This window comes from Protomyctophum bolini, assembly GCF_963924005.1.
Source record: "Protomyctophum bolini genome assembly, chromosome: 11".
Taxonomy (NCBI): Eukaryota; Metazoa; Chordata; class Actinopteri; order Myctophiformes; family Myctophidae; genus Protomyctophum; species Protomyctophum bolini.
Window position 1 is genome coordinate 6,731,446 of NC_137872.1, and position 26,398 is coordinate 6,757,843.

At 45.0% G+C, this 26,398-nt stretch overlaps 1 protein-coding gene across 1 annotated transcript in view; it reads left to right on the forward strand.

Moving 5' to 3' along the window:
• The window catches only part of LOC308324440 (neuronal pentraxin-2-like), a gene marked incomplete at both ends in the record, with an annotated part of 45,307 nt that extends 23,086 nt beyond the window's left edge, over positions 1-22,221 (forward strand). Inside the window, 2 exon segments of the mRNA XM_080776486.1 lie at positions 21,157-21,336; positions 21,994-22,221. Coding sequence (XP_080632612.1) covers positions 21,157-21,336; positions 21,994-22,221 — 408 coding nt within the window.
• Positions 22,222-26,398: the final 4,177 nt, after the last annotated feature.

Sequence of the window (26,398 nt, forward strand, 5' to 3'; positions counted from 1 at the left end):
ACACCAGCTCCCGTATGGTGACTTTACAGAATTAGATGTGAAAATTGCATTTCTTTCTTTCTTTATTTTTATTTTTCATCTGCTGTGCACAAGAAAACAAAGAAAAAAAGCCTTCTATTTCACTGCTTGAAAAGCTTGTGAACCTAGGCTGATTTGCATGTGACCCGAGAGTCTTGGAAGCCTGTTACCTTGTTGGAGACAGCTGCACTGCAGCTCCATGCAAATCAACACCAGCACAGCACAGCACAGCACAGCACCACAGCACAGCACCACAGCACAGCACAGCACAGCACAGCACCACAGCACAGCACCACAGCACAGCGGTAACAAGAACACTCGGCGGATTTACCCTTTTTGCCGACTTCTCAAGACAAGTCGGCAAACCGTGGAGAATATTCGGCAGAATCTGAAGAAGAGTCGTCGCGCGGCGAATCTTCTTAAGATTCTGCCGAATATTCTCCACGTTTCGGGGCACTTTCAGCAGCTGCAAGTTTCTGAATGTTAGCTACTGTGCTAACGACGATAACCAAAACAAACCCAAACCAGAAAAATAGCTGTCTACTTCCTGACTGAATTACATCTGAATAGCAACGCTAACAATGCAGAAGACGCTAACACTAAGCTAAAGTAAACGTGACGTTGTTGTGATTAAACATAATACTGCTAATGACATATTTGCATGTGAGAAGCTCACTACAGGCAGTCAGCTATATTGTTGCTTATTGTAGAAGTGTTGACAGTTTAGCGTGCCTCTCACACGCGCGCGCACATTTAGTACATAAATCGTCTGGAAACGTCATAAGGATTGGAACCGAGAGGTGCGTTCGTCTGTGGACGTAAGAATATTCAGAATGATTCCTATTTGTTTTTTTGGCATTTCGCTTTTCGCTTGCCGTATGCTAATGCTCTGTGCAACTATTAGCTTGTCATTGACTCCCATGAATGACTCGTATCTCCTCATCCAGGGCGCTCTCCGTGGTGATAAATGGATCGATATGCTGGCGCTTCATTTCTGCTCCTCATCCGTCTGTCCCGCAAAATATGAACGCTTTTTGGAGCGTATATAAATATATTAAGATGATCGGAGATTGTGAGGTCACTTTGTGCGCGCGCGCGCACACCCACACACACACACACACACACACACACACACACACACACACCGCCTCCTGGCACACACACACACACACACACACACACACACACACACACACACACACACACACACACACACTGTGAAGGCCGTAGTACTGTAAATATGACATGAATATGAATGCAAAGTAGCGGTCCATGCTTTTGCATGCTTTTATTGATCTGCTGTCTGATCAGCGTGCATGATCATCATGCAGTAGCTAGATGCGCGCTCCAGCGCCGAGATTTCTTCCCGTTTCGGCGACTCTTCGTCACTTTCCGTCCGAGTTCTCAGACAGAACTCGGACCGGAAAGTGACGAAGAGTCGGCGAAAGGGGAAGAAATCTCGGCAAAGATGAAGAACAGTCGGCGACCCGAGTTCTCCAGTATTCAGCACAGCACAGCACAGCACAGCACCACAGCACAGCACCACAGCACAGCACAGCACAGCACAGCACAGCACAGCACAGCACAGCACCACAGCACAGCACAGCACAGCACCACAGCACAGCACCACAGCACAGCACAGCACAGCACCACAGCACAGCACCACAGCACAGCACAGCACAGCACAGCACCACAGCACAGCACAGCACAGCACAGCACAGCACCACAGCACAGCACAGCACAGCACCACAGCACAGCACCACAGCACAGCACAGCACAGCACCACAGCACAGCACAGCACAGCACCACAGCACAGCACAGCACAGCACCACAGCACAGCACAGCACCACAGCACAGCACCACAGCACAGCACAGCACAGCACAGCACAGCACAGCACCACAGCACAGCACCACAGCACAGCACAGCACAGCACCACAGCACAGCACCACACCACAGCACAGCACAGCACAGCACCACAGCACAGCACAGCACCACAGCACAGCAGCACAGCACAGCACAGCACAGCACAGCACCACAGCACCACAGCACAGCACCACAGCACAGCACAGCACCACAGCACAGCACCACAGCACAGCACAGCACAGCACCACAGCACAGCACCACAGCACAGCACAGCACAGCACAGCACAGCACAGCACCACAGCACAGCACCACAGCACAGCACAGCACAGCACCACAGCACAGCACAGCACCACAGCACAGCACAGCACAGCACCACAGCACAGCACCACAGCACAGCACAGCACAGCACAGCACCACAGCACCACAGCACAGCACAGCACAGCACAGCACAGCACCACAGCACAGCACCACAGCACAGCACCACAGCACAGCACAGCACCACAGCACAGCACAGCACAGCACAGCACAGCACACAGATTATTTAGTCGCACTTGGTATATTCATGATCTTTTTTACTTTACTTTAATTTGTTTATTTCCGACGGGACAATGCATATTAATAGACATTATCATATACATGCAACATAACGTATATGAGTATTTAAAGATGCAAATTCTCATCCGCAGTACCCAACACAAAACATAAAGAAACCAAACAGGCAGGCAGTGGCGGCACATTACACTATCTGGTCTGACGGAAACATTGCATGTCCAAACACGTTTTCAGAAATGTGTTAATTATAGCCAACAGTATAAGAGTACAACCAAACTAACAAGCTGTGTTCTAATGCAGACGTTGTTTCAGGCCTTGCTGAAAAAGGCACCTCGAGAACAGCTGGTTTACAGCAGTTATGTTGATTTCGTCGACTACCTTTTTTCACTGACGAAAACGTCGACAAATTAAAACTAGACGTTATATTATATATAGACGTTAGATGTTAGGAAGGGACTGGTGGGCAAGAGATCCAGTATATGTCATTTTACAATTAGTTGCATGCTGAAAATAGCCGATATACAAGCTCACAGTCATTACGACGTCATCAAGGCCCGCCAAATTACATTTTAGTCGACTAAATCAACTGTAGATTTAGTCGACTAAAACATTGCAGGGGACAAAAATGTGACTAAAACTAAATTAAAACTATTCAAGAGACTATGACTAAAACTAAAATCAAAATTTGCTGCCAAAAACAACACAGGTTTACAGACAGGAAATCACTTCTCATTCTTCTAGTGCCATGTTGGTCACTGGCCTGCTTGGAACGATGCAAGTTGGAAATGCATGCTCCTCCCAGATATTATGTCAGTGTCCCTTTTATGCCCACATATGGAGTTTTTTGTCAGGCATGCCCAAATATGGAGTCTTTATGCAGACGTCAGAATGATGTCAGAACAGGCCAGCTCCATATAGAGGCAGAGGCCCTAGCTGTCCAGAGCCCGGGCAGAGAGAGGCCTTTTTGGGGCGCGTCTGGACTACCGTGGGTCGGACCGACTGGACACCGGCCCTGCGGTGGTGAGGAACGCGTGTGTCGAATTGGACGTCGGTGGAGCGAACGGTCCTCGAGTTACGTGGATTATACAAAGACAGATAATTGGTGCATTTATAGATATAAAATAGATTGGAGTTAAAACTTTGTAATTATGACTCATTCGACTGATTATTATGGTGGTAGAAAAGAGACATTTAAATTATAAGATGAGTAAAATCTATAACATCAATGACATTAATTAATTGTAATCATTCTGCTATGGTGTAGGAACTGGTATTAGTTGTTTACATTACAGTAACAACAGGCCATAGAGAGAGCGTTGCTTCTTTTCAATATTAACTGGATTCGCATGCAGCTCATAAACATTTAATGTCCCTGACCCAAATTACATCTTATACACTAACCCATTCTGGACGGTGGGAACCCCTTTTGGTGTTTTATACTTTAGCTATTGAAAAATAGCAGATCTACAAGCTCATAGCGCGGCACTCGGTGCCGCGCTATGAGCTTGTAGATCTGCTATTTTTTTGATAAATTGTGAAAATGTGGTGCAAATCTTTGAATATATATTCTTTCAGAGCAAACGTTTTTAACTCAAATCTTTGCTTCTGGGGGGTGCCTGCATGGAACAACATATTTTCAGATGGGGGTCAGTGGCCAATTACAGTAACTTTGGGGGTCCTTGACGTGAAAATGCCTGACATAGAAACATGGGCTTTTCAGAAAACTGTCAGGATTTAGAAGACTTTGGTAGAATTGTCCACAGGTCTAAATGGGCTAACACAGCTCACAGAGCAGCATGTGACTTCTGAGGTTGTCTTTTCTGTTGTACAACACAACAAGTCACGCAATCGTTAAGTATTATTGTATCTGCTCAACAAATGCCTGTGCAATCTGCCGGGACATTCAAAGTGAAACGGAACCACGGGGGGGTGGGGGCTAATTTCACTTCATTTTTTCACTTCAAAGGAAGAGAGCGGTTTGAGATGGTTGTGTTCGTATACAGACGATCTGGGAAACCATGCATACTGTAAATATAAGAGAAAATGGATAGCCATATAGACCACATCCCGGGTGCATCTGTGTTTATTACTACCAACAACAGCATCACATGTTTAAAGGACTAGACCTGTACGTGCCCGTCGGCCACCGGCCTACTTGAGAACGATGCAACTTGGGAACCTAATAATACCCGTTGTCAACCCGTTTTAACTGTCTGTCTGTGTCCCATATGGAGATCCAGTCTGCCTGTGTCTGAAGAGGGCAAACTGACTGTGAAAAGTGGAATGGTTAAATCAATTGTCAGGTGTGGGGTTGCCATGGCAATCAATTGGCTGGAAATTGCACAGGTGAGGGGACATGACATGATGTACATGACATGCTATAAGTCTGTTTCAAATGCTATCTATAAGTCTGGGTGGGTTTTCAGACTGCGGCAGAAGATTGGGAGTGATGCTGCAGTTCTGATTGCATTCCACAGTCTTGGGGCCAGAAGGGAGAAGAGTTTGGGACGTGTGGAGCGGTGTCCCGGCGTTTTTAGTGAGGCTACTTCCAGCTTTCCTGCGTTGGCTGATCTGAGTGCGCAGGAGGGTTTGTAGGGTTCAATCATGCTTGCAAGATATGGGGGAGCCATGCCTTTGGTTGCTTTGAATGCCAGCATCAGAGTTTTGTATTATGTGCGGGCAGCGACCGGGAGTCAGTGGAGGGAGCGGAGAAGGGGAGAATATACAGACACACACACACACACACACACACACACACACACACACACACATGCGCGCGCACGCATGCGCAGACAGAGACGTGGCCCATTTATTGTTAGATGCATCTGTGTTTATTACTACTAACAACAGCATCACATGTTTAAAGGATGCATCCGTGTTTATTACTACTAACAACAGCATCACATGTTTAAATGATGTATCTGTGTTTATTACTACTAACAACAGCATCACATGCAGGGACGTATAGCTGACCATGTGGTTGCCCTACTCGTAGGATATTTGTGTTGCCCCCCTTCCTCCTGACGTGTGTTTCCTCATTTAGATCGGCTATTTACGCCGTTTGCGATGATGCACACATGGCCGCTCGATATTATGAGCGTGTTTCCCTACTCGCAGTGCGTTTTGTGGCCCCCTTCGGTGTGTTGCCCTTTGGCTCTGATTAACACAGTTTACCAGGAAATCACATTTCGTTTTGAGATGGTTGTGTTTGTGTGACGATCTGGGAAACCATGCATACTGTAAATATAAGAGAAAATGGATAGCCATATAGACCACATCCCGGGTGCATCTGTGTTTATTACTACCAACAACAGCATCACATGTTTAAAGGACTAGACCTGTACGTGCCCGTCGGCCACCGGCCTATAAAGAACGATGCAACTTGGGAACCTAATAATACCCGTTGTCAGCCCGTTTTCAGAAGCAAAGATTTGAGTAAAAAACATTCGCTCTGAAAGAATATACATATTCAAAGATTTGCGCCGCGCTTTCACGATGTTTAAAAAATAGCAGACCTATAAGTTGCTTGTAGATCTGCTATTTTTCAATAGCTAAAGTTTATAATAATGGTTAAAACACAAAGGGGTTCCCGCCCGAAATGGGTTCAGGAACACATGCATGGCCGCGCTGACAGAAGAATGAATATATGTGGAAGATCAGAGAAAAGAGAAAAGAGAAAACCGCCGTGTTTCCAAACGATCGGGGGACGATTGTACTGGTTATGCTGTCAATACTTCAAAGGTAAAAAAAACTAAAAATTCCTGGCAGGGCCTGAATTATTCATGTATTTTCTGTCAGTAAATGACTTAAGGCAGTGTTGCTGACAGGTTGCAGTTAGCAGAATCTGTCTGGAGAGATTAGTATACAGATGACGCAAGTTTTGTGTTTATACGGACGGCAGGGCCGGGAAATAGTTTTTTTTACAAACAACAAAAGTCATCCATCAGAAAGAAAATGTCACTTTGTCCATTCAGCCTCACTTAAATGTGATTTGATTTTTCACGCTTCTGCGTGGGAAAAAAACCTTTTTCTTTTATGTTTTACTTTACTGGAGTATTTCCAATTTTGTTGTACTTTTTCTTCTACTCCAGACCATTTCAGAGGAAAATAATTGTGCTTTTTCTCGGCTACAGTTATTTGTAAACTTTTGTTACTAATTGATTTGTAAATGTGGATTAACGCCTTCAGTCTTAGATACATTTGTGACCCTTTTTCTGACCGAGGCTGTCATAGATTTTTTTCCCCCATGTCATCAAAGCAGGGAATCATTCTGTAGCTTCAAATTGACATATTGGTTGTTCAGTTTGACCCACCAGTTTTGGAGATGTGGCTTATAGAGTAATGTCTTGCAGAGAAACAGTGAGTTGAAAGGTTCACTTCTGTGGACTCTAACATTACACCTAGCTACATGTTTAAGCATGTATTTCATATTTACATGTCTCCTGTGGACTTTAACATTACACCTAGCTACATGTTTAAGCATTTATTTCATATTTACATGTCTTCTGTGGTCTCTATCATTACACCTAGCTAGTAGCTACATGTTTAAGCATTTATTTCATATTTACATGTCTCCTGTGGTCTCTATCATTACACCTAGCTAGTAGCTACATGTTTAAGCATTTATTTCATATTTACATGTCTTCTGTGGTCTCTATCATTACACCTAGCTAGTAGCTACATGTTTAAGCATTTATTTCATGTGAATTTCCCCTGAGACAGGAGAGGACAGGAGCTTTATTTACAGGTGTACAAAAGTGATAAAACAAATAAAAGTACGTGACAATGTTTGCAGTTAAAGCTGCACTTTTCTAGGTGTAAACTGAGATTAGAGAAAGAGAGAGAGAACAGTGGGTCAGATAGTCAACATGGCAGGGTAGATACAGATACACCTTTATTGATTGAGACGGCAGCTACTGTAGCCCTGGGAAATAGCAAAGGTCGACACTGCGTCAGATCCAAACTTTCCTCCCGCTGGCGTATTGATAGAATATCTTATAGTTACAGATGTGTGTCATTCCAGCTCTTCATGTTTTCCATCATCTTTTCCTCAAGGTTTTCAGAAAGTGTAGTGTTCTCCCTGACGGTTTTATTCTCTGAATCTGATTAGCCTTAATGTTGATTCTACTGCTTTGCTACTGAAAATAAGCAGCAGAGAAACTCTATCTATTCATACTCCGGCAGTCGAGGTGGACGGGGGGGAAATTTGGTATAATAGTCTTTTTTATTGGCCTAAAATATTGTCTATATACATATATTCATGAATCCACTTGCTGACCGGCTGTGACTATTGGGGAATTTCTTGTGACCCTACCATTAACATCCTATGGCAGGCAAAAATGTCAAAAATGTAAAACTTTCCTTTTGCTTTAAGTAGCATGTGTAGCATGTTTCTATGACCTGTTCTGTTTCTGACAATCTACTGACCTGTTCTGTTACTGACAATCTACTGACCTGTTCTGTTTCTGACAATCTACTGACCTGTTCTGTTTCTGACAATCTACTGACCTGTTCTGTTTCTGACAATCTACTGACCTGTTCTGTTTCTGACAATCTACTGACCTGTTCTGTTTCTGACAATCTACTGACCTGTTCTGTTTCTGACAATCTACTGACCTGTTCTGTTTCTGACAATCTACTGAACTGTTCTGTTTCTGACAATCTACTGACCTGTTCTGTTTCTGACAATCTACTGACCTGTTCTGTTTCTGACAATCTACTGACCTGTTCTGTTTCTGACAATCTACTGAACTGTTCTGTTTCTGACAATCTACTGACCTGTTCTGTTTCTGACAATCTACTGACCTGTTCTGTTTCTGACAATCTACTGACCTGTTCTGTTTCTGACAATCTACTGACCTGTTCTGTTTCTGACAATCTACTGACCTGTTCTGTTTCTGACAATCTACTGACCTGTTCTGTTTCTGACAATCTACTGACCTGTTCTGTTTCTGACAATCTACTGACCTGTTCTGTTTCTGACAATATGACAATCTACTGACCTGTTCTGTTTCTGACAATCTACTGACCTGTTCTGTTTCTGACAATATGGCAATCTACTGACCTGTTCTGTTTCTGACAATGTGACAATCTACTGACCTGTTCTGTTTCTGACAATCTACTGACCTGTTCTGTTTCTGACAATCTACTGACCTGTTCTGTTTCTGACAATATGACAATCTACTGACCTGTTCTGTTTCTGACAATATGCCAATCTACTGATCTGTTCTGTTACTGACAATCTACTGAATTACCAATAGCAGGACATGTGAAGTTCTCAGTACGGTACAATGAGTTGATGTGTTTTTTTGTTTTGTTTCCCATGCTGTTTATTTTTAGGTTAAATAACTGTTGTATAATCACAACATTCCACTCGAGGCTGTGCTCTACCGTGACGTTTGGCACTTCAGAGGCGCTGGCGGAACTCGGCCAAAGTCTCGTTCCTGAACGCATCGCTGGCGTGCCAACGATCGCCGTAAAACACACCCTCTGTGTAATTAAACATGTTTCGCTGACATGTTTCCACCACATAAACATGTTCCTCATTAACTCTGGACTGATGAGAGAGAGAGAGAGAGAGAGAGAGAGATATTAATCATGTATGTTGCACACAAACACACATGACATCCATGCATGGATAATGAATCATGTGCTCGAGGGCATCCTGTAACGAGTCTCACTGGGGCTCCGTTGTTCATATCGGTCACATGGATGGATGTGAGAGAGAGACACAGAGAGACACAGAGAAACACAGAGAGAGAGACATGGGGAAGACATGAGAGAGAGAGAGACACAGAGAGACACAGAGAGAGAGACATGGGGAAGACATGAGAGAGAGAGACACAGAGAGACACAGAGAAACACAGAGAGAGAGACATGGGGAAGACATGAGAGAGAGAGACACGGGGAAGACATGAGAGAGAGAGACACGGGGAAGACATGAGAGAGAGAGACACAGAGAGACACAGAGAGAGAGACATGGGGAAGATATGAGAGAGAGAGACACAGAGAGAGAGACATGGGGAAGACATGAGAGAGAGAGACACAGAGAGACAGAGAGAGAGACATGGGGAAGACATGAGAGAGAGAGACACAGAGAGACACAGAGAGAGAGACATGGGGAAGACATGAGAAAGAGAGACACAGAGAGACAGAGAGAGAGACATGGGGAAGACATGAGAGAGAGAGACACAGAGAGACACAGAGAGAGAGACATGGGGAAGACATGAGAGAGAGAGACACAGAGAGACAGAGAGAGAGACATGCAGGGAAGACAGAGAGACGGAGAGAGACACAGAGACACAGAGAGAGAGACATGGGGAAGATATGAGAGAGAGAGACACAGAGAGAGAGACATGGGGAAGACATGAAAGAGAGAGACACAGAGAGACAGAGAGAGAGACATGGGTAAGACATGAGAGGGGGAGAGAGACAGAGAGACGATTAAATTAATGACAGACGGCCCCTTGATTTGTAGCGGCGTTCACACCAGCTCCCGTATGGCGACTTTGCTAAATTAGTGAAAATTGCATTATTTTCTTTATTATCATTATTTTTGCATCTGTGCACAAGAAAACAAAGAAAAAACCCTTCTATTTCACTGCTCGAAAAGCTTGTGAACCTGGGCTGATTTGCATGTGACCTGCGAGTCTTGGAAGCAAGAGAGAGAAAGAGGCGCAGCACAGTTTGTACTGTATTTCATTACGTCCAGTGTTGTCAATACCAACCATGTATATTGTATCATTGTTTAGTTTTAGCTTATACTACGCATCATAAATGGATTATAAACAATGGTCCACACCACACGAGGAGCAAGAGATCTCCTTGAATCCAAAAACTGAACAACGAACAGTCTCCGTTTGTCTTTTCAGATGGTTTTGGTTTCAGTCGGAAGTCGACTCGATTTCCCATATTGTTCCAAACTGTTCCTCGTTGGCGTCTCATTGTCAGCGATCTGCGCTGGACGTACTCACATTTTGTACTTAAATACAAGTATCAATTCTGCAGAATGATTACAGAATGTAGTATAATAAACAATCCAATCCAATCCCACTTTATTTATATAGCACGTTTCAAAACTCAGATTACTGTTACAAAACATACATGAACCCACTGGGCCCTACTACAGTCTGTTCTACTTTGTCTATATAACTGTGCAAAAAGCATAGAATACGGATGTGTATATTACAGGAAACTCCCGTTAAACTTTCCAACAAACTCCGCTAAGCTCCCGTAATGTACCATCACACCTGTATATTACTGTATATGCCTGCTGAACTTGAGGTTTACGGTGCAAATCCAGTGCCCAAGTGCCCGTTAACTCCTCTTTTCACGCATTGTAGCAAAAATAGAAAATGTGCAAGCTCACATGCAGTGCGTCACACATGAAGCAGATATGTGCTATTTCTGAAAGGAATTTGCATAATTATATATATTATGCATTCTGCATAATGAATGATTGTTTCTACTTGTGGTTCTTCGATTACCTGCATTTGATGATGACGATAATATGCTTTTACTACGGGACGTTTGCACTTGTAACGTTTGTCTCTGTAGTGCTGTTGGTAAATGGTAGATTTACATAGCGCCTTTATCCAAGGCACCATACATCGATTGTGCATTATACACGCACGCACGCACGCACGCACGCACGCACGCACGCACGCACGCACGCACGCACGCACGCACGCACGCACGCACGCACGCACGCACGCACGCACATTCATACACCGATGGCGGAGGAAACCCTGCAAGTCACCAACCTGCACATCAGGAGCAATTAGTGGTTCAGAGTCTTGCTCAAGGACACTTCGAACTCTGGGGGAGCGCACAGGGATCGAACCGGGAACCTTGCTCGGTTCCCATCCGGCCGCTCTATCCCTGAGACACTGCTGCCTGTCACCCCTTGCTACCTTTACATATTAGGTAAAAGTAAAAACCATCTTAACCCATTTAGACCTGAGGACGATTATACAAATGTCTTCTAAATCCTGACAGTTTTCCTGTCAGTCATGTCATGTCAAGGACCCACAAAAATAATATAATTGGCCGCCGACCCATCTGAAAATGTGTTGTTCCAGGAACCCCCCAGAAGCAAATATTTGAGTTAAAAACGTCCGTTCTGAAAGAATATATATTCAAAGATTTGCAACACATTTTCACGATAAAAAGAAAAAAAATAGCAGATCTACAAGCTCATAGTGCGGCACTCGGTGCCGTGCTATGAGCTTGTAGATCTGCTATTTTTCAACAGCTAAAGCACAACCATGCTTAAAACGCCAAAAGGGGTTCCCGTCCAGAATGGATTAAAGTATAGTTCTTCCAGCACTGACGGAAAGTCTCCGCGTTGAACTCTTCTTGTGTTTGTTCTCTCGGCGTATAGCGTCGGCTGCATAATTCTTTTGTAAATCTCCCAGATGTAGATTTTTCACAAAGATGACAAGCTAAAACAATCTCCCACTAGGATTAGCGCGTTTGAAATGCACTGCGTCTGCAGATTCACAGCACGGAGGAAAAGAAGTATGGCACCCGCTGTGCGTGGAAAAACCTCTGAATAATGTCTTAGCTGGATTGATGCGGGGATTATTTTTTATTGATGCATTTCACAACAGCTATGCATACATAATAGACAACACATCTCTCGCTATTGATTTCACTGCAGGGTTTTAGTTTTTTCTTTGCATGCATTTATAGCTTTGAAGGAGAGCGCTGTGCTGTAGCCTTCCTGCCCAGCAGCTATACGAGTCTGACCACGGTTTAACCCATTCTGACCTGAGATCAGATTCATGCGAGGTTTCCACTGGACACACACTGGTCTGATTAACCCATTCTGACCTGAGATCAGATTCTAAAAAATGTCAGTCGTTCTTCGATTTTTCAAAAATAGCAGACCTACAAGCTCGTAGCGCGCCACTCGGTGGCGCGCTATGAGCTTGTAGATCTGCTGTTTTTCAATAGCTAAAGCATAACATGATGCTGAACACCAAAACGGGTTCCCGTTCAGAATGGGTTAATGCAAGTAAACCGGAGGCCGATTAAAAAGAAATCCTAACAGTTTTCTGAAAAACCATATGTTTGTAAAGTGTTGTGGGATCTCCCAGAAGCAAAAAAACGTACGCTCTGAAAGAATATATAATAGATTCCCGCCACATTTGTCACGATGTTTTGAAAATAACAGATATGCAAGCTTCAGATGCAGATCTGCTATTTTTCAACAGCTAAAGTATAAATGCTTAAAACACCAAAAGGGGTAAATCCATCCCGTGCGTGTTTGTTGTAAGTCATCAATCATTGTCGGGCAAAGTTTCATTTTTAGTTACGGTATCTGATGATTTGGAACGAGTCACGACGGAGCCAATACTGTTTCCACTTGCCCTCCAGCCCCGAAGACCTTGCGGGCTCTTAATGCAAAGACCAAACGTTTATTTTAGACTGAGACAGATGATCACTAATGACCTGATGCATCCTGTAGTGATTATTGTTTAAATGTACAGAGTATTGATTTATCTTTGGCTTTTCTGCTGTTAGACTTATGACTGGTTCTGTGTTTACTGATGATCCTGTCTGTCTGTCTGTCTGTCTGTCTGTCTGTCTGTCTGTCTGTCTGTCTGTCTGTCTGTCTGTCTGTCTGTCTGTCTGTCTGTCTGTCTGTCTGTCTGTCTGTCTGTCTGTCTGTCTGTCTGTCTGTCTGTCTGTCTGTCTGTCTGTCTGTCTGTCTGTCTGTCTGTCTGTCTGTCTGTCTGTCGGTCTGTCGGTCGGTCGGTCATAGGTCGTCCATGCAATGATCAGTGGGTCGGCGGTTCCAATCCCTGTGTGTGTGTGTGTGTGTGTGTGTGTGTGTGTGTGTGTGTGTGTGTGTGTATGCGTGTGCATGTGCGTGTGTGTATGCGTGTGCGTGTGCGTGTGTGTGCGCACGTGCGTGCGCTGTACTGTATATAATTGTTTCTTGCCACGGTGTGTGATTGATTGATTATGTGACCGCTGCAGTTTCTCGTCGCCGTGTAGTTGTACCTGATGTCTTGTTATTATAGCCTGAAACTTTAACCCATTTAGACCTGACAACGATTCTACAAAATGTCTTCTAAATCCTGACAGTTTTCTTGAAAAACCCCATGTTTCTATGTCAGTCGTTCACAAACATTTTCATGTCAAGGACCCCCAAAAATGTATGTAATTGGCCGCCGACCCCCGCCTGAACATATGTTGTTCCAGGAACCCCCCAGAAGCAACAATTTGAGTTAAAACGTCCACTCTGTAATAATATATATTCAAAGATTTGAGGCACATTTCCACGATCTTTCAAAAATAGCAGACCTATACAAGTTAACGCCGAGTGCCGCGCTACGAGCTTGTAGATCTGCTATTTTTCTATAGCTATAATGTAGCCTATAACATAATGCTTTAAACACCAATGGGGGTTCCCGCTCAAATTGGATTAACAACTAAGTTAACATATTTATCCAGAGGGATAGATATGAGGGATGTGTGCTCTGTCTGCTAATAAAGCAAGTGTCACCTATTATACATCCATAGTGTACTGATGCAACACAAACATCATCACACCAATCACCATCACACCGCAGGCGTCCGAGCAGAAAGCACAGTAGAAGAATCAACTTATTTTAAAAGAGAATATTTTCTCCCTAGAACTCTAAACTCAACTTTTTGTCGAAAAACCTGAATATATTACCATTATTTCAACGTGACATTTCACAAAAAGATAGATACAATTGTTTTTTTCACTGGTCCAAATATCACTATAACGGGTGAAATTCACCCGAACACCTTCCTGTAGAAAATAACAGGGATGTGGGCAGGGAAAAAACCTACCTTCTATGATGTCACTGTATCTAATAATAGAGACCGCAGCAGATTTCTCCTCACATCCGCATTCTGGGATGGATTGGTCCCGCAAACACATGAACGCGCTGCTGTTGACTATCATTGCACGCGTTCACGTATGAAACAGTGTTCACGTGTCATCAATGACAGTCAACAGACCAGCGCGTTCATGTGTTTGGGCCAGCGCTGCAATTGTCCATTTCGCCTCAGGGTTTCCTCCGGATGCCGTCTCTATATTATACTCTAAGTCAGACATCAGCAACATTATGATGTCACTGAGCATCATGAAGGTACTGAAAGACCCGCCCACCTCAGACATCAGAAACATTATGATGTCACTGAGCATCATGAAGGTACTGAAAGACCCGCCCACCTCAGACATCAGAAACATTATGATGTCTCTGAGCATCATGAAGGTACTGAAAGACCCGCCCACCTCAGACATCAGAAACATTATGATGTCTCTGAGCATCATGAAGGTACTGAAAGACCCGCCCACCTCTGACATCAGAAACATTATGATGTCACTGAGCATCATGAAGGTACTGAAAGACCCGCCCACCTCAGACATCAGAAACATTATGAAAATCACAACAAATATAATTGTCTGGGTGAAAAGCATTTAGTGTTCTAGAAGGCTATAACAACTAAATGGCAGAAAGAGGGAATTGAGAGAGAGTGAGAGAGAAGAGAGAGTCTGACGAGGTTGTTTTAGAGGAAGGCTTTGATCGGGACATTCTCGAGTGTTTTGATGAGAGGTGTTTGTGGTTGTTTTAGAGGTTGAGGGGTGTTTTGATGAGAGGTGTTTGTGGTTGTTTTAGAGGTTGAGGGTGGTTTTTAGGGAGGCTTTGATCGGCGCACGCACACGGGGTGTTCTGATGAGAGGTGTTTGTACAGATTTGAAGCGAGGTCTGGAGTCTGCCTGGTTGGTTTTCACCCTGCACGGGTATATATAAAGTATAGGCTATAACTTTACTTGAGTCATTTCAACGTCCAATGCTTTGACTGCTACTCCAGGGGTCATACCTATGTTCCCTCAGCCCTATGTTCCCTCAGAAGGAGCATTGGTCCGAGGTGTGCTGGGGGTCGGGAGAGGGTGGGTGGGTGGTTAGGTTTAGGTGTCTGCCCCGGGGGAGGTTAGGGTTAGGGTGAGGGTTTGAGGTAGGTTGTCGATCGGACCGTCGGCATATTGACGCGGACCCGAGGGAACATAGGGCTGAGGGAACATAGGTACTGCATCTCAGAGGCAAATAGTATACATGTAGGGGTCGTTCTACTGCGGGGTTTATACACCTGTGTGTCTTCTGTGTGTCGCACAGCTCGCAATGCATTTCCAATGGGAGTCACATGGTTTGACGAGACAAGCTTGCTCCCTGGGTGTCTTCTGCTCTCCTCCATGGGTGTCTTCTGCTCTCCTCCCTGGGTGTCTTCTGCTCTCCTCCCCACAGACATATAAACGTATAGACGCCCTCTCCGGCTCTGGAGCGTATGTGCTCAAGGGAGGGCAAAACTTTCCCGAGATTCCTTGCGAAGCCCCGCCCCCCCGTGGAAGCATGAGCGTGCGTCACAGAGCGCATGTTTGGTCTGTATAAGTCCCGGAAAAGATGCGCTGTGATTGGCTAGTAATCACTTGAGTGGCAGCGTGACGTAACGTGCCTTCCACACTTCCAGTGTACTTTCTCCCCCCAGTGTAAAAAATAGCTGATGTACGTCGTGACGCGATGCAGTGCGTGCGTGTGTGCGTGCGTGCGTGCGTGCACGAGTGCAAACATGCTGCTGCGTGGAACTGGAACGCATCTTGACGTGTCCATTGATCACGTTGGTTTGCAGTCATATTCTGTCGATTTACTGTATATAATTCATCCTCCGACCGACACTCAGGGCCGTGTATATAAAAGCCATAATGAAATCATTCAGAACGTCATCATCTGCTCCTCCATTCAATGCATGGACCAGACGCGCTGTTGCACTAGAGTTACTAGCCCCCTTCTCCGCCCCCCCCCCCCCCCCCCCCCCCCCCCCCCCCGAACTGCGTTAGATTCCCCAAAAAAAAACAATCACACTTTGACTGATAAGTGTATACATTTAATTTGCCCAAATGAATTAATCTGTTGGAACGAAAACCTTCTTCAACATTCAAACTGTGTTAATATGAAAAAGAACGAAAATCACATAAATAAATAAAAACAATTTCATTTCGACCATTTCGACCATTTTATTCTGGCGAGTTGAGGCACATTTTGCTGGAGCTGCAAGTCACATATGATCTATTCATGCTAAACAACGTATATGCTTTGAACTTTCAGCATTAATTGAAAAGCTCGGTAGACATGTGTCACTTCACAGGTCACTGTCTGTCCATGCTGATCACGTACTCGCTGCACGAGTTGATCCTTTAATTTCCCTGGTGGACGTCCGATGCAGTCTGAGGTTATACATGATGCAGGATGTGTAGCAGCTCATTGATCCTCCTGTGTACCAGTGGGGTTACTATAGCCTATAGGCCTAGTGGACGTCTCCTACAGGTCTATATACAGTATGTTTATAGCAGTTCATTGATCTATTATTGTACCAGTGGGGTTAATAGCCTGTAGGCCTAGTGGACGTCCGATGCAGTCTGAGGTCTCCTACAGGTCTATATACAGTATGTTTATAGCAGTTCATTGATCTATTATTGTACCAGTGGGGTTAATAGCCTATAGGCCTAGTGGACGTCCGATGCAGTCTGAGGTCTCCTACAGGTCTATATACAGTATGTTTAGAGCAGTTCATTGATCTATTATTGTACCAGTGGGGTTAATAGCCTATAGGCCTAGTGGACGTCCGATGCAGTCTGAGGGGGAGTGGCAACGCAGCAAAAGGCCGTCTGGATCGGGACTCGAACCCGCGACACACTGCCTGGCTGCATTGTAGCCTATAGATGCCCGGTCCCGGACCGACCGCTACGCCAGACAAAGACAGGACTGCTGCTGTATCGTCTCCTAGACCATTGGTTCCCAACCTTTTTATACTTTACCACCTCTCCAAGTACCACCGTAATGTAACTGATGTTAAAGTACAGCAACGTAGACCTGCCCTTTGTGTTCCATTCCTATAATAACTGATGTTAAAGTACAGCAGCTTAGACCTGCCCTTTGTGTCCCAATCCTATAAGTCAATAATGCTGCTGCTCTGACAAAACGAATCACTTAACAGCTATTGCCTCGGTCCCAGGCTTACTTATCTGCCAAAAGAAAAGCCTGGTCGATCACAAAGAAGCTATCGGCGGATGTATCTTCCGGAACATCCGTCAGATGTATTTCCCCCGGATACGATATTTTCCCGACCAATCACAACACTCGTTTCATTCTTGGAGAATGTAAACTGATTTCAAAGCATCAACGTAATTTCCTTGGGCGATACTTCCTCTAAAATCCCGCAACTTCGGATGATAGTCTTTTCGTCGTAGGTCTTGCCCAGGGTGCTTAACAGCACAACTGATGATATTTCTAATGTGATTAATTATTTAAACCAATTGCTTGGTCAGAAGAACTACCTGTAGTAAATATTTCATTCTACTCTCTTTTTTCTCCTTTTTTGGGGCGGCTCCTCTGAGCATCAAAAAGCTTCCATTGATCAGGCGGCTGCTGTGCTGTCTGCACTGCACACACACACACACACACACACACACACACACACACACACACACACACACACACACACACACACACACAGGCTTCACTGCTTGTATGTGTGCGAGGTTAGATGAGGATCAAACCATCGCGTACTGCACAGCAGAACTTTAGTCGGTTTCGGCAAAGCTGGGGGGAACGAAGGAAAGAGAAAACCCACAGTGACTTCTTTTGAAGTGTGTGTGTGTGTGTGTGTGTGTGTGTGTGTGTGCGTGTGTGCGTGTGTGCGTGCGTGTGTGCATGCGTGTGTGCATGCGTGTGTACTTGCGTGCATGCGTGCGCCGTGCGTGCGTGCGCCGTGCGTGCGTCAGCCTTTAGTCGCTGATCCTGTGCTTCAGGGCTGTGTGGTACTGTTGCTCTGCTCCGGAGCGTTAGAAGGACTTCTCCTTAAATCATTTCGGATGGGAAACACATCTGTGTCGCCTCATATAGCTTTTAACCACTTTTTAACCATTATTTAAAACTTTAGGTGTTGAAAAATAGCAGCTCTACAAGCTCGCAGAGCTGCTATTTTAGAAAGTTCTTGAAAATATGTGCAAATCTTTGAATATAGTTCTGCTGGGGGTTTTTTAATCGTGAAAATGTGGCACAAATCTTTGAATATGTACACTTTCACAGTGAACGCTTTTAACTCAAGTCTTTGCTTCTGGGGGTGGGAGGTCCCTGGAACAACAGGTTTTCAGCTGGGGGTCTGGGTGGGGCCAATTACATATCATTCTGGGGGTCCTTGAAATGAAATAGTTTGAGAACCACTGATATAGACACACATAGGTTTATCTGAAAACTGTCATGGTTTAGAAGACAGAATCCTTTCTGAGGTCTAGATGGGTTAACGCTGTGGGACTTCCAAGTCAGCAAAGTCTGTCGACTTCAGTGGAAATAAGAAGTATAGCTACTTTCTCTCCTCCTCGCCCATACAAAGGCGGTTGTGTGGAGTTGAAAGCCTGGGCTTTCCCTAGTGGGAGCACTCTGAGCCCCCCCACCTCGCGTCGAAAATACACCTTATGGCCAAAATGTTAAATTATCTACCGGGCGAGCGCAGACATGAGGTACATGGTGAATTTATACAGTGCTTTTCATCCAAAGCGCTTTACACATAGATTGCCAAGCAGATGAACCGGGAGGTATAATCTTACTATACCTCGTGCTGTCAAGTCTGATCTCTCTCTAGAAGCGTTAATATTCCAAACGAGATGCTTATTGGTTATGTCACAAATTAGAACGGAACATTGGCGTTCTGATCCACGGACAGTGCCGTAGATTAAATTATTACAGCAGGATTTGTCCAGGAGCTCTGACCAAGGAGTTTGACAAGAACTGGATTTCAGCAATCCCGTTTTATAGCATTAAAATGGACTGTGTAAACACGTCCATCGCAGTACGACTATACGTGATTGGTATTATCACCATCACCTGGGTGGTCTCAGTCGTGTAACTTTCCTGACGTTAAGCTGTGTGTGTGTGTGTGTTCAACAACAGCACAGCAATTTAAAATAACACTGACAGCTATGAGGTGACGAAAGCTTGCCATCCTTAGCAACGGTTGCTAAACTATGGCTTTAGGGTTTAGGGGACGATGGTTTAGTGACGGATGAGTTAACCCATTCTGGACGGGAACCCCTTTTGGTGTTTTAACTATAGGCATTATGTTATACTTTAGCTATTGAAAAATAAATGTGGGACAAATCTTTGAATATAATACTCTTTCAGAATACTTTTAATTATGTCGACGTCAGGCCTAAATGGGTTAAAGAAAAACACATGCAGTCCTACAGTATACTCTATAATCATAACCCCCCCCCCCCCCCCCCCCCATCCTCTGTGGATGCTGATGTCATGTTTTAATTTTTCCTTTTGATCTTATGGAACAACAAAGCAGGGGGGGAGAGAGAGAGAGAGAGAGAGAGAGAGAGAGAGAGAGAGAGAGAGAGAGAGAGAGAGAGAGAGAGAGAGAGAGAGAGTGAGAGAGCTCCCCGCGGATCTTTGAAGGTTTTTCCGTGCATTGATGTCATGATGTCACCTGTGGGTAATAAACTTAACGAGGCATCGTTAAGCCATCCGTTGGGTGTTAAAGCAGGACTGTCTGATCGTCACCTCTCTGCTCGTTAAACATTGGAGTGCCACCATTTCTTTCCACCCTAAAACATGATCATCAGGTATTATTATAATATAAGGAGGAAGAACTTTTTCCAAAAAGTGTACAGTATTTGTTAAAATGTTGTTTTCAAATTAACATATTGGTTGTTCAGTTTGACACACCAGTTTTGGAGATATGGCTTATAGAGTAATGTCTTGCAGAGAAACAGCGAGTTGAGAAAACAGGCTTGAAAGGTTCACTTCTGTGGACTCTAACATTACACCTAGCTACATTTACTTCATATTTTCAGCTCTGACATTTATTTCAGACATGTGAAGATTCTGCCTGTGCTATTAACTCATTTTGGATGAAAACATAAAAAAAAACATAATTTGAGTGGTGCAACCACTCCCCTATGGAGCTGTGTGGGTGGGTGGCTGGCTGGCTGGCTGGGTGGGTGGGTCTGGGCACGAACACAGCATGGTTGTTTTTCACCACCTGTGCGCAACCTAACACACACACACACACACACACACAAACACACACGCACATATTAACTGTATGGTGATTTTGGCTGTGCCCGTACAGTACAGTGGAGGGTACAATAGAACCACAAAACGCGTCTTAGAGATTAAACAACAAATAACAACCAGAACCAGCAACTGCATTTATTTAATCACATGTGAAAATGTGGTTTACAATATGTCGGAGAGACAGGTAAAACAATAGGTACTAGGCTGGGACGACACAGATACAATATTAACAATGCCAAAAAGACAACCACAAGATTGGTGCAACATTTCATGGCGCACGGCATTGAAGCTCTAAAATGCGCTGGACTTCAACACAATCCTAACTGGACAGTAGGACAAAGACGTTTTAATGAAAAACAGTGGATTAAGAACCTCAACACGGATTTTCCTGGAGGCTTAAACATGCCTAAAATCAGATCTTGAACACTACAAAACTTAAACTCAGGATTAAACTGGAGAAATCTAAAAGTGATTGGATCAGACTTCCTTCGGATACATGGCGAATGCATTTATTCCTTGCATTGTGCCTACACATGTTGCGACTTGCGGTCGCAACATGTGTAGGCACAGTGCACTGAAGTCTTTTAATTCCCCCCCCAGGTGGCCCAGCTGCCTCTGGTGGTGAGTGACGGCCGCTGGCATCACATCTGCATCACGTGGACCACGCGGGACGGCTTCTGGGAGGCCTACCAGGACGGAGAGAGGCTGGGCACCGGGGACAACCTGGCTCCCTGGCACCCCATACAGCCTGGAGGGGTGCTCATCTTGGGTCAGGAACAGGTGGGTCTGTCTGTCTGTCTGCCTGCCTGTCTGCCTGTCTGCCTGTCCGTCAGCCAGTCTGTCCGTCTGTCCGTCCGTCCGTCCGTCTGTCTGTCTGTGACAGATTGAGTAAGAGAGATATGTGATTGCGTGCATGGGTGAGAGAGAGAGGTGCGTGCGTGCGTGCGACGTGCGTGCATGTGTATAATTCCCTACAGTGCGTGCGTGCATGTGATAAGTCAGTGGGATCAAGTTCTGTGCAGACAAGACAAGCTTCAGTGAACAACAGACAACAGAGAAACCTGGATGTTAAACAGAACTCAAAACCAGACCAGTCTCCTCTGCTGTAGAACTCAGCACTGGGGCGGCTGTGGCTCAGGAGGTATGGTCGCCCCAATGATCCGTGGGTCGGCGGTTCGAATCCTCCTGTCTACATGTCGAAGTGTCCTTGCGCAAGACACTGAACCCAAAATTGCTCCCGATGTGCTGGTTGGTACCTTGCATGGCTTCCGCCGCAATCGGTGTATGAATGTGTGTGTGAATGGGCGAATGTAATGCACTATATGTAAAGCGTCTTGGATAAAGGCGCTATATAAATGCACCATTTACCATTTAACAGCAAACTCAAACCTCACACTTGTAACCTCACACCTCGCCGGTCTCTCTCTCTCCCACCAGGACATCGTGGGCGGTCGTTTCGACGCCACGCAGGCGTTCGTGGGCGAGCTGAGCCACTTCAACGTGTGGGACCGCGTGCTGCGACCCGCCGACATCGTGGGCATGGCCAACTGCTCCGCCTACATGCCCGGCAACGTCATCCCATGGGTGGACGCCAACGTGGAGGTGATGGGCGGGGCCACCAAGGCCGCGCTGGAGATCTGCGAGGACCGCGCCTTCGACTCCTAAATGGGCCACGCCTTCCACTCCTAAAAGACCGCGCCTTCCACTCCTAAAAGACCTATTCATACCCCAATGTGAGGCGATAGCTTATCACCGCGGCATAGTTTTCTAAAGGTTAGGAAAGACCGCGACTTCGACTCCTAAATGACCGCGCCTTCCACTCCTAAAAGACCGCGCCTTCGACTCCTAAATGACCGCGCCTTCCACTCCTAAAAGACCGCGCCTTCGACTCCTAAATGACCTATTCATACCCCAGTGTGAGGCGATAGCTTATAACCGCGGCATAGTTTTCTAAAGGTTAGAAAACTACAACAACACGTCACTCGTCCGACGACAGGTCCTTTCACTCCATGGGGCCATCACCTCCTCGTTCACTGATTGGTCTAGATAGTTGGGTGGGCGGTCCCCTTGGTTTTGCTGGCACGGGAGGGAGGGCGGGGGCCAATGCTTAAGGACATCACCGCGAGTTTGATGGCCTCGACTCGTTAGCACCTAAAACTGAAGTATGTATATGAGCTTTAAAAAGGAGAGTTTTTCCCGGACGTCGTGAATGTTGCCGACGGAAGAGTGACTGTGACAAGAAAAACGTTATAAATCCGTCGAAGGGAATGTGAAAAAAAAAAACACGAAAAGTTATGAAAAAGGTTTTTTGAACGACGGCAACAGTTGATACAACCTCATGAGAAACGAATCTTGAATATTGCTGACGTGTAAGAGTGTCTTTGACAAGAAATGTACCGATTCATGGACCTTATCCGTCACATGGAATAAGAAAACAATCAAAGGGAATAAAACACTTCACGAGAACGTAGTTTTCCTAAATCTTCACCCCAATGTCATGTTGTTGCAGATGTGTCTCTCTCTGTCTTCCAAACGTCACCTTGACGTTAGGTTTCTCTTTGGACTGACAGTCAATTAGCATCCGATTCTGCAACGGTTTCCTCTCAATCTCAGTTTGGATTTTTTTTTTTTTTAAGCCAGGAAGCCGATGACAAAAAAAAACAAAAAAACAAGTCTAGCATCATTTACCATTATTTTACTTTCTTGTTTTGTTTTTGACAATTATGTAGCCAATGTGTCGTCACCGTTGGGGTGTCGTCACCGTTGGGGTGCCGCTAGGCTGTCGTCACCGTTGGGGTGTCGTCACCGTTGGGGTGCCGTCACCGTTGGGGTGTCGTCACCGTTGGGGTGTGAAAGGACTGTTTTTTGGGGTGTCTTCACCGTTGCAACGTGAAAGGACTTTTTCCGTGTGCGCGTGCACTGCACACACAGGGCATCGACTTTGTTTACGGACTTCACCGATAACATTCAGTTGTAGTCAAATCACGCTCACCTGCCTGACGTTTAACAGACGACTCTCTCTCTCTCTCTCTAAAGGATCGAGAGTTCACGTCCGTTCCTCTGAGACACTCGACAGATCGAGAGATTTTCGGGGCTTTTTCCGGACGCTTCAGACGAGGCCTCTGTGTCTCTGTGAAACTCTGCTGCACCAATCCACTGTAATCTCTCTGACCTTCTGTGCTAGTTCTGTTTCGATGTTTGGTTTCTGTGGAATGTCCTCCCCTCCCCCCCCCATCTCTCTCCTCGCTTTCTCGGAATCCATCATGGCCTCGACGTGGTGGTTTTTCGGTTGCAACCTCCTCTCCTCCCACAGTCCCGTCCGTTCGGGTTCTGACGATGCTGCGCTTCTACTTTGTATAGCTAAAAGAAATAGGCTTTTGATGTGCTTAAGAACACCTGAGTTGCATGGCCGAGAGCTTTGCTGCTACACGCTTTGAGGGGCTTATCCGTTCCGTTTGAAGAGCGCAGCCGAGACTAGAGGCTGAAATGTGAGGAGGATATTTCGGGTTCTCGGCTGATTGGCGCCGCGTCTCGTCATCATGGATCACTCGCTCGGAAGAAGAAGAAGAGGAAGGGATCAGGACTTTTTCTTTGCATGTTGATATCGACAGTTTCAAGCGGAGACAATTTTTCCACAAAAAAAAGAAGAAAAGTATTAAAAGATGAAATGAAGTGCCGGTGCATGCTGCTGTCTTGTCACACGCACTGTCAGTCAGTGTGTGTTTAAACATGAGCGTTTGCACATATCGTTACGTAAGGGTGCGTGTGTGTGCGTGTGAGTGCGTGCACGCGTGTGCTTATTTGGGTACACACGTGCACTCTCTGTTCCTCCTGTGTCCCCGAGCCACTCAGCTCAGGTTAAAAGCAGAGTCATGCCAGCTGCCTTCATGGGAGCCTGGCTGGATGGCTGGCAGGGAGACAAGAGGCTTGGAGCGGTCAGCCCAGCCAGCCTGCCTCACTGGCCAACCCGGGAGGGAGGGAGGGATGAAGGGAGGTAGGGATTAGGGCCATCAGCCCAGCAGCCAGCCTCACTGCCCAACCCGGGAGGGAGGGAGGAAGGTATAGGGGGAGAGGGATGGAGGGAGGGATGGATGGAGATATGGATAGATGGAGAGAGGGAGGGAGGGAGGGAGGGAGGGATGGACCAATGGAGAGACGGAGAGAGGGATGGATGGAGGGATGAAGAGAGGGACGCACTGGGCCAGGACCTTCAACCCGACATCCCGTAATCCTTCACTTGGGTTTAATTATCTGCTGTTTGATGTGAGTGAGTGAGTGAGCTGAGGACAAGGCTTCTGATTGGCTCCAGACTATATTAATATTATTAATATGGGATGTTTACTGCTGTTTATTGTTACAATTGCTGTCAGACGGGGCAGAAAGCCAATCCGTAGTTCAACTTTTATTTTATTTTAGTTAGTTAGTTTGTAAATGAACGTCCTACATACAGTAGATACTTCGTGTGACGCAAAAGGAGCCAATTATTATTATGTTTTCGATGTACAGTTCACAGCATGTTGCGATGCATTGTGAGATTGTAGATCGGCTGTTTCTGCTATATTTTTGTAACATTTAAAAGTTAACGTTGTTAGGTCCCTACGTGAGTTTTCTGAACATTCAGCCAATGAAAACTATTTTATTAAACAAGAGCTTGTGCATAAAGAATAACTACTAAATGCATTTATTTGAAACATTTCCTGGTTTTGTTTTTTAAACATATAAAGGTCGCCCGTCTGTCTGTCCGTCCGTCCATCAGTCCCACCCCCATGACAGCGGCAGTCGGTTGGAAACGTCACACTGTATGCATGTATATGTATATGTATGTATGTATGTATGTATGTATGTATATGTATACTGTATGTATGTATGTATGTATGTATGTACTTTGCAGGATTCCATTTGCGAAAGTAGAAGATCTACAAGCTCAAAACGCATCGTCTCGCGCTGCCAATTCGACCTTGTAGATCTGCTATTTTGGATGTTTTTCTGCGTGACGCTGCAAGATGATCGAGACATCTTGAATGTTGCTGATGATGAAGAGTGTGTTTGACAAGACAGCATATTATTGATTCATGGACCTTTATCTGTCAGAAGGGAATATAAGAAACTATAAAAACAATCAAAGGGAATCAAACACTTATTTTGCCTAAATCCTCCCCAACGTGATGTTGTTGTAAGCCTGGGTTCTGGGTTCCAGCCTGACTTGTTGCGTTAGTTTATTGTTTATTGAATGGATCCCCATTAGCTGACACCGGGGCGACAGGTACTCTTCCTGCATGGGGTCCATATAAAATACATGCAAAAAGAAATACATAAATACATATAATTACAAAACATTCAACAAGATTAAATACATGAAAATACAGCTGTAACACGTGTTCCTTTAAAGCATATTTGAAAGATAATTTATTTTGTGTTATATTGATGTGAGGTGGTAACATGATATTGATCGATACATAACTGTTTGTGTAACTGTTTGTGGAGCAGGGAGTGTTAAATAACCGAGGCTGGCAAATCTGCTGTTATGATTATGTCTGTCACTTGATTTAACTGTTTGAAAAGGAACACAGCGAATCAGGATGGAAACCAGGATAATGTTGTTGTGTACTCTCTCTCTCTCTCTCTCTCTCTCTCTCTCTCTCTCTCTCTCTCCGAAACGTTGCTTTGACGTTCTTGCAATGATTTCCTCTCAATCTCTGTTTTGATTTATATATATATATATATTTAAAAAAAAATAAGGAAAAAACCTTAGGACATAATCTAATGACACCAACTCCACAAAGTGACTTGTATTCTCCTGGTTTGGATGGAAGATGACAAATGAAATAACGACAGTAAAACA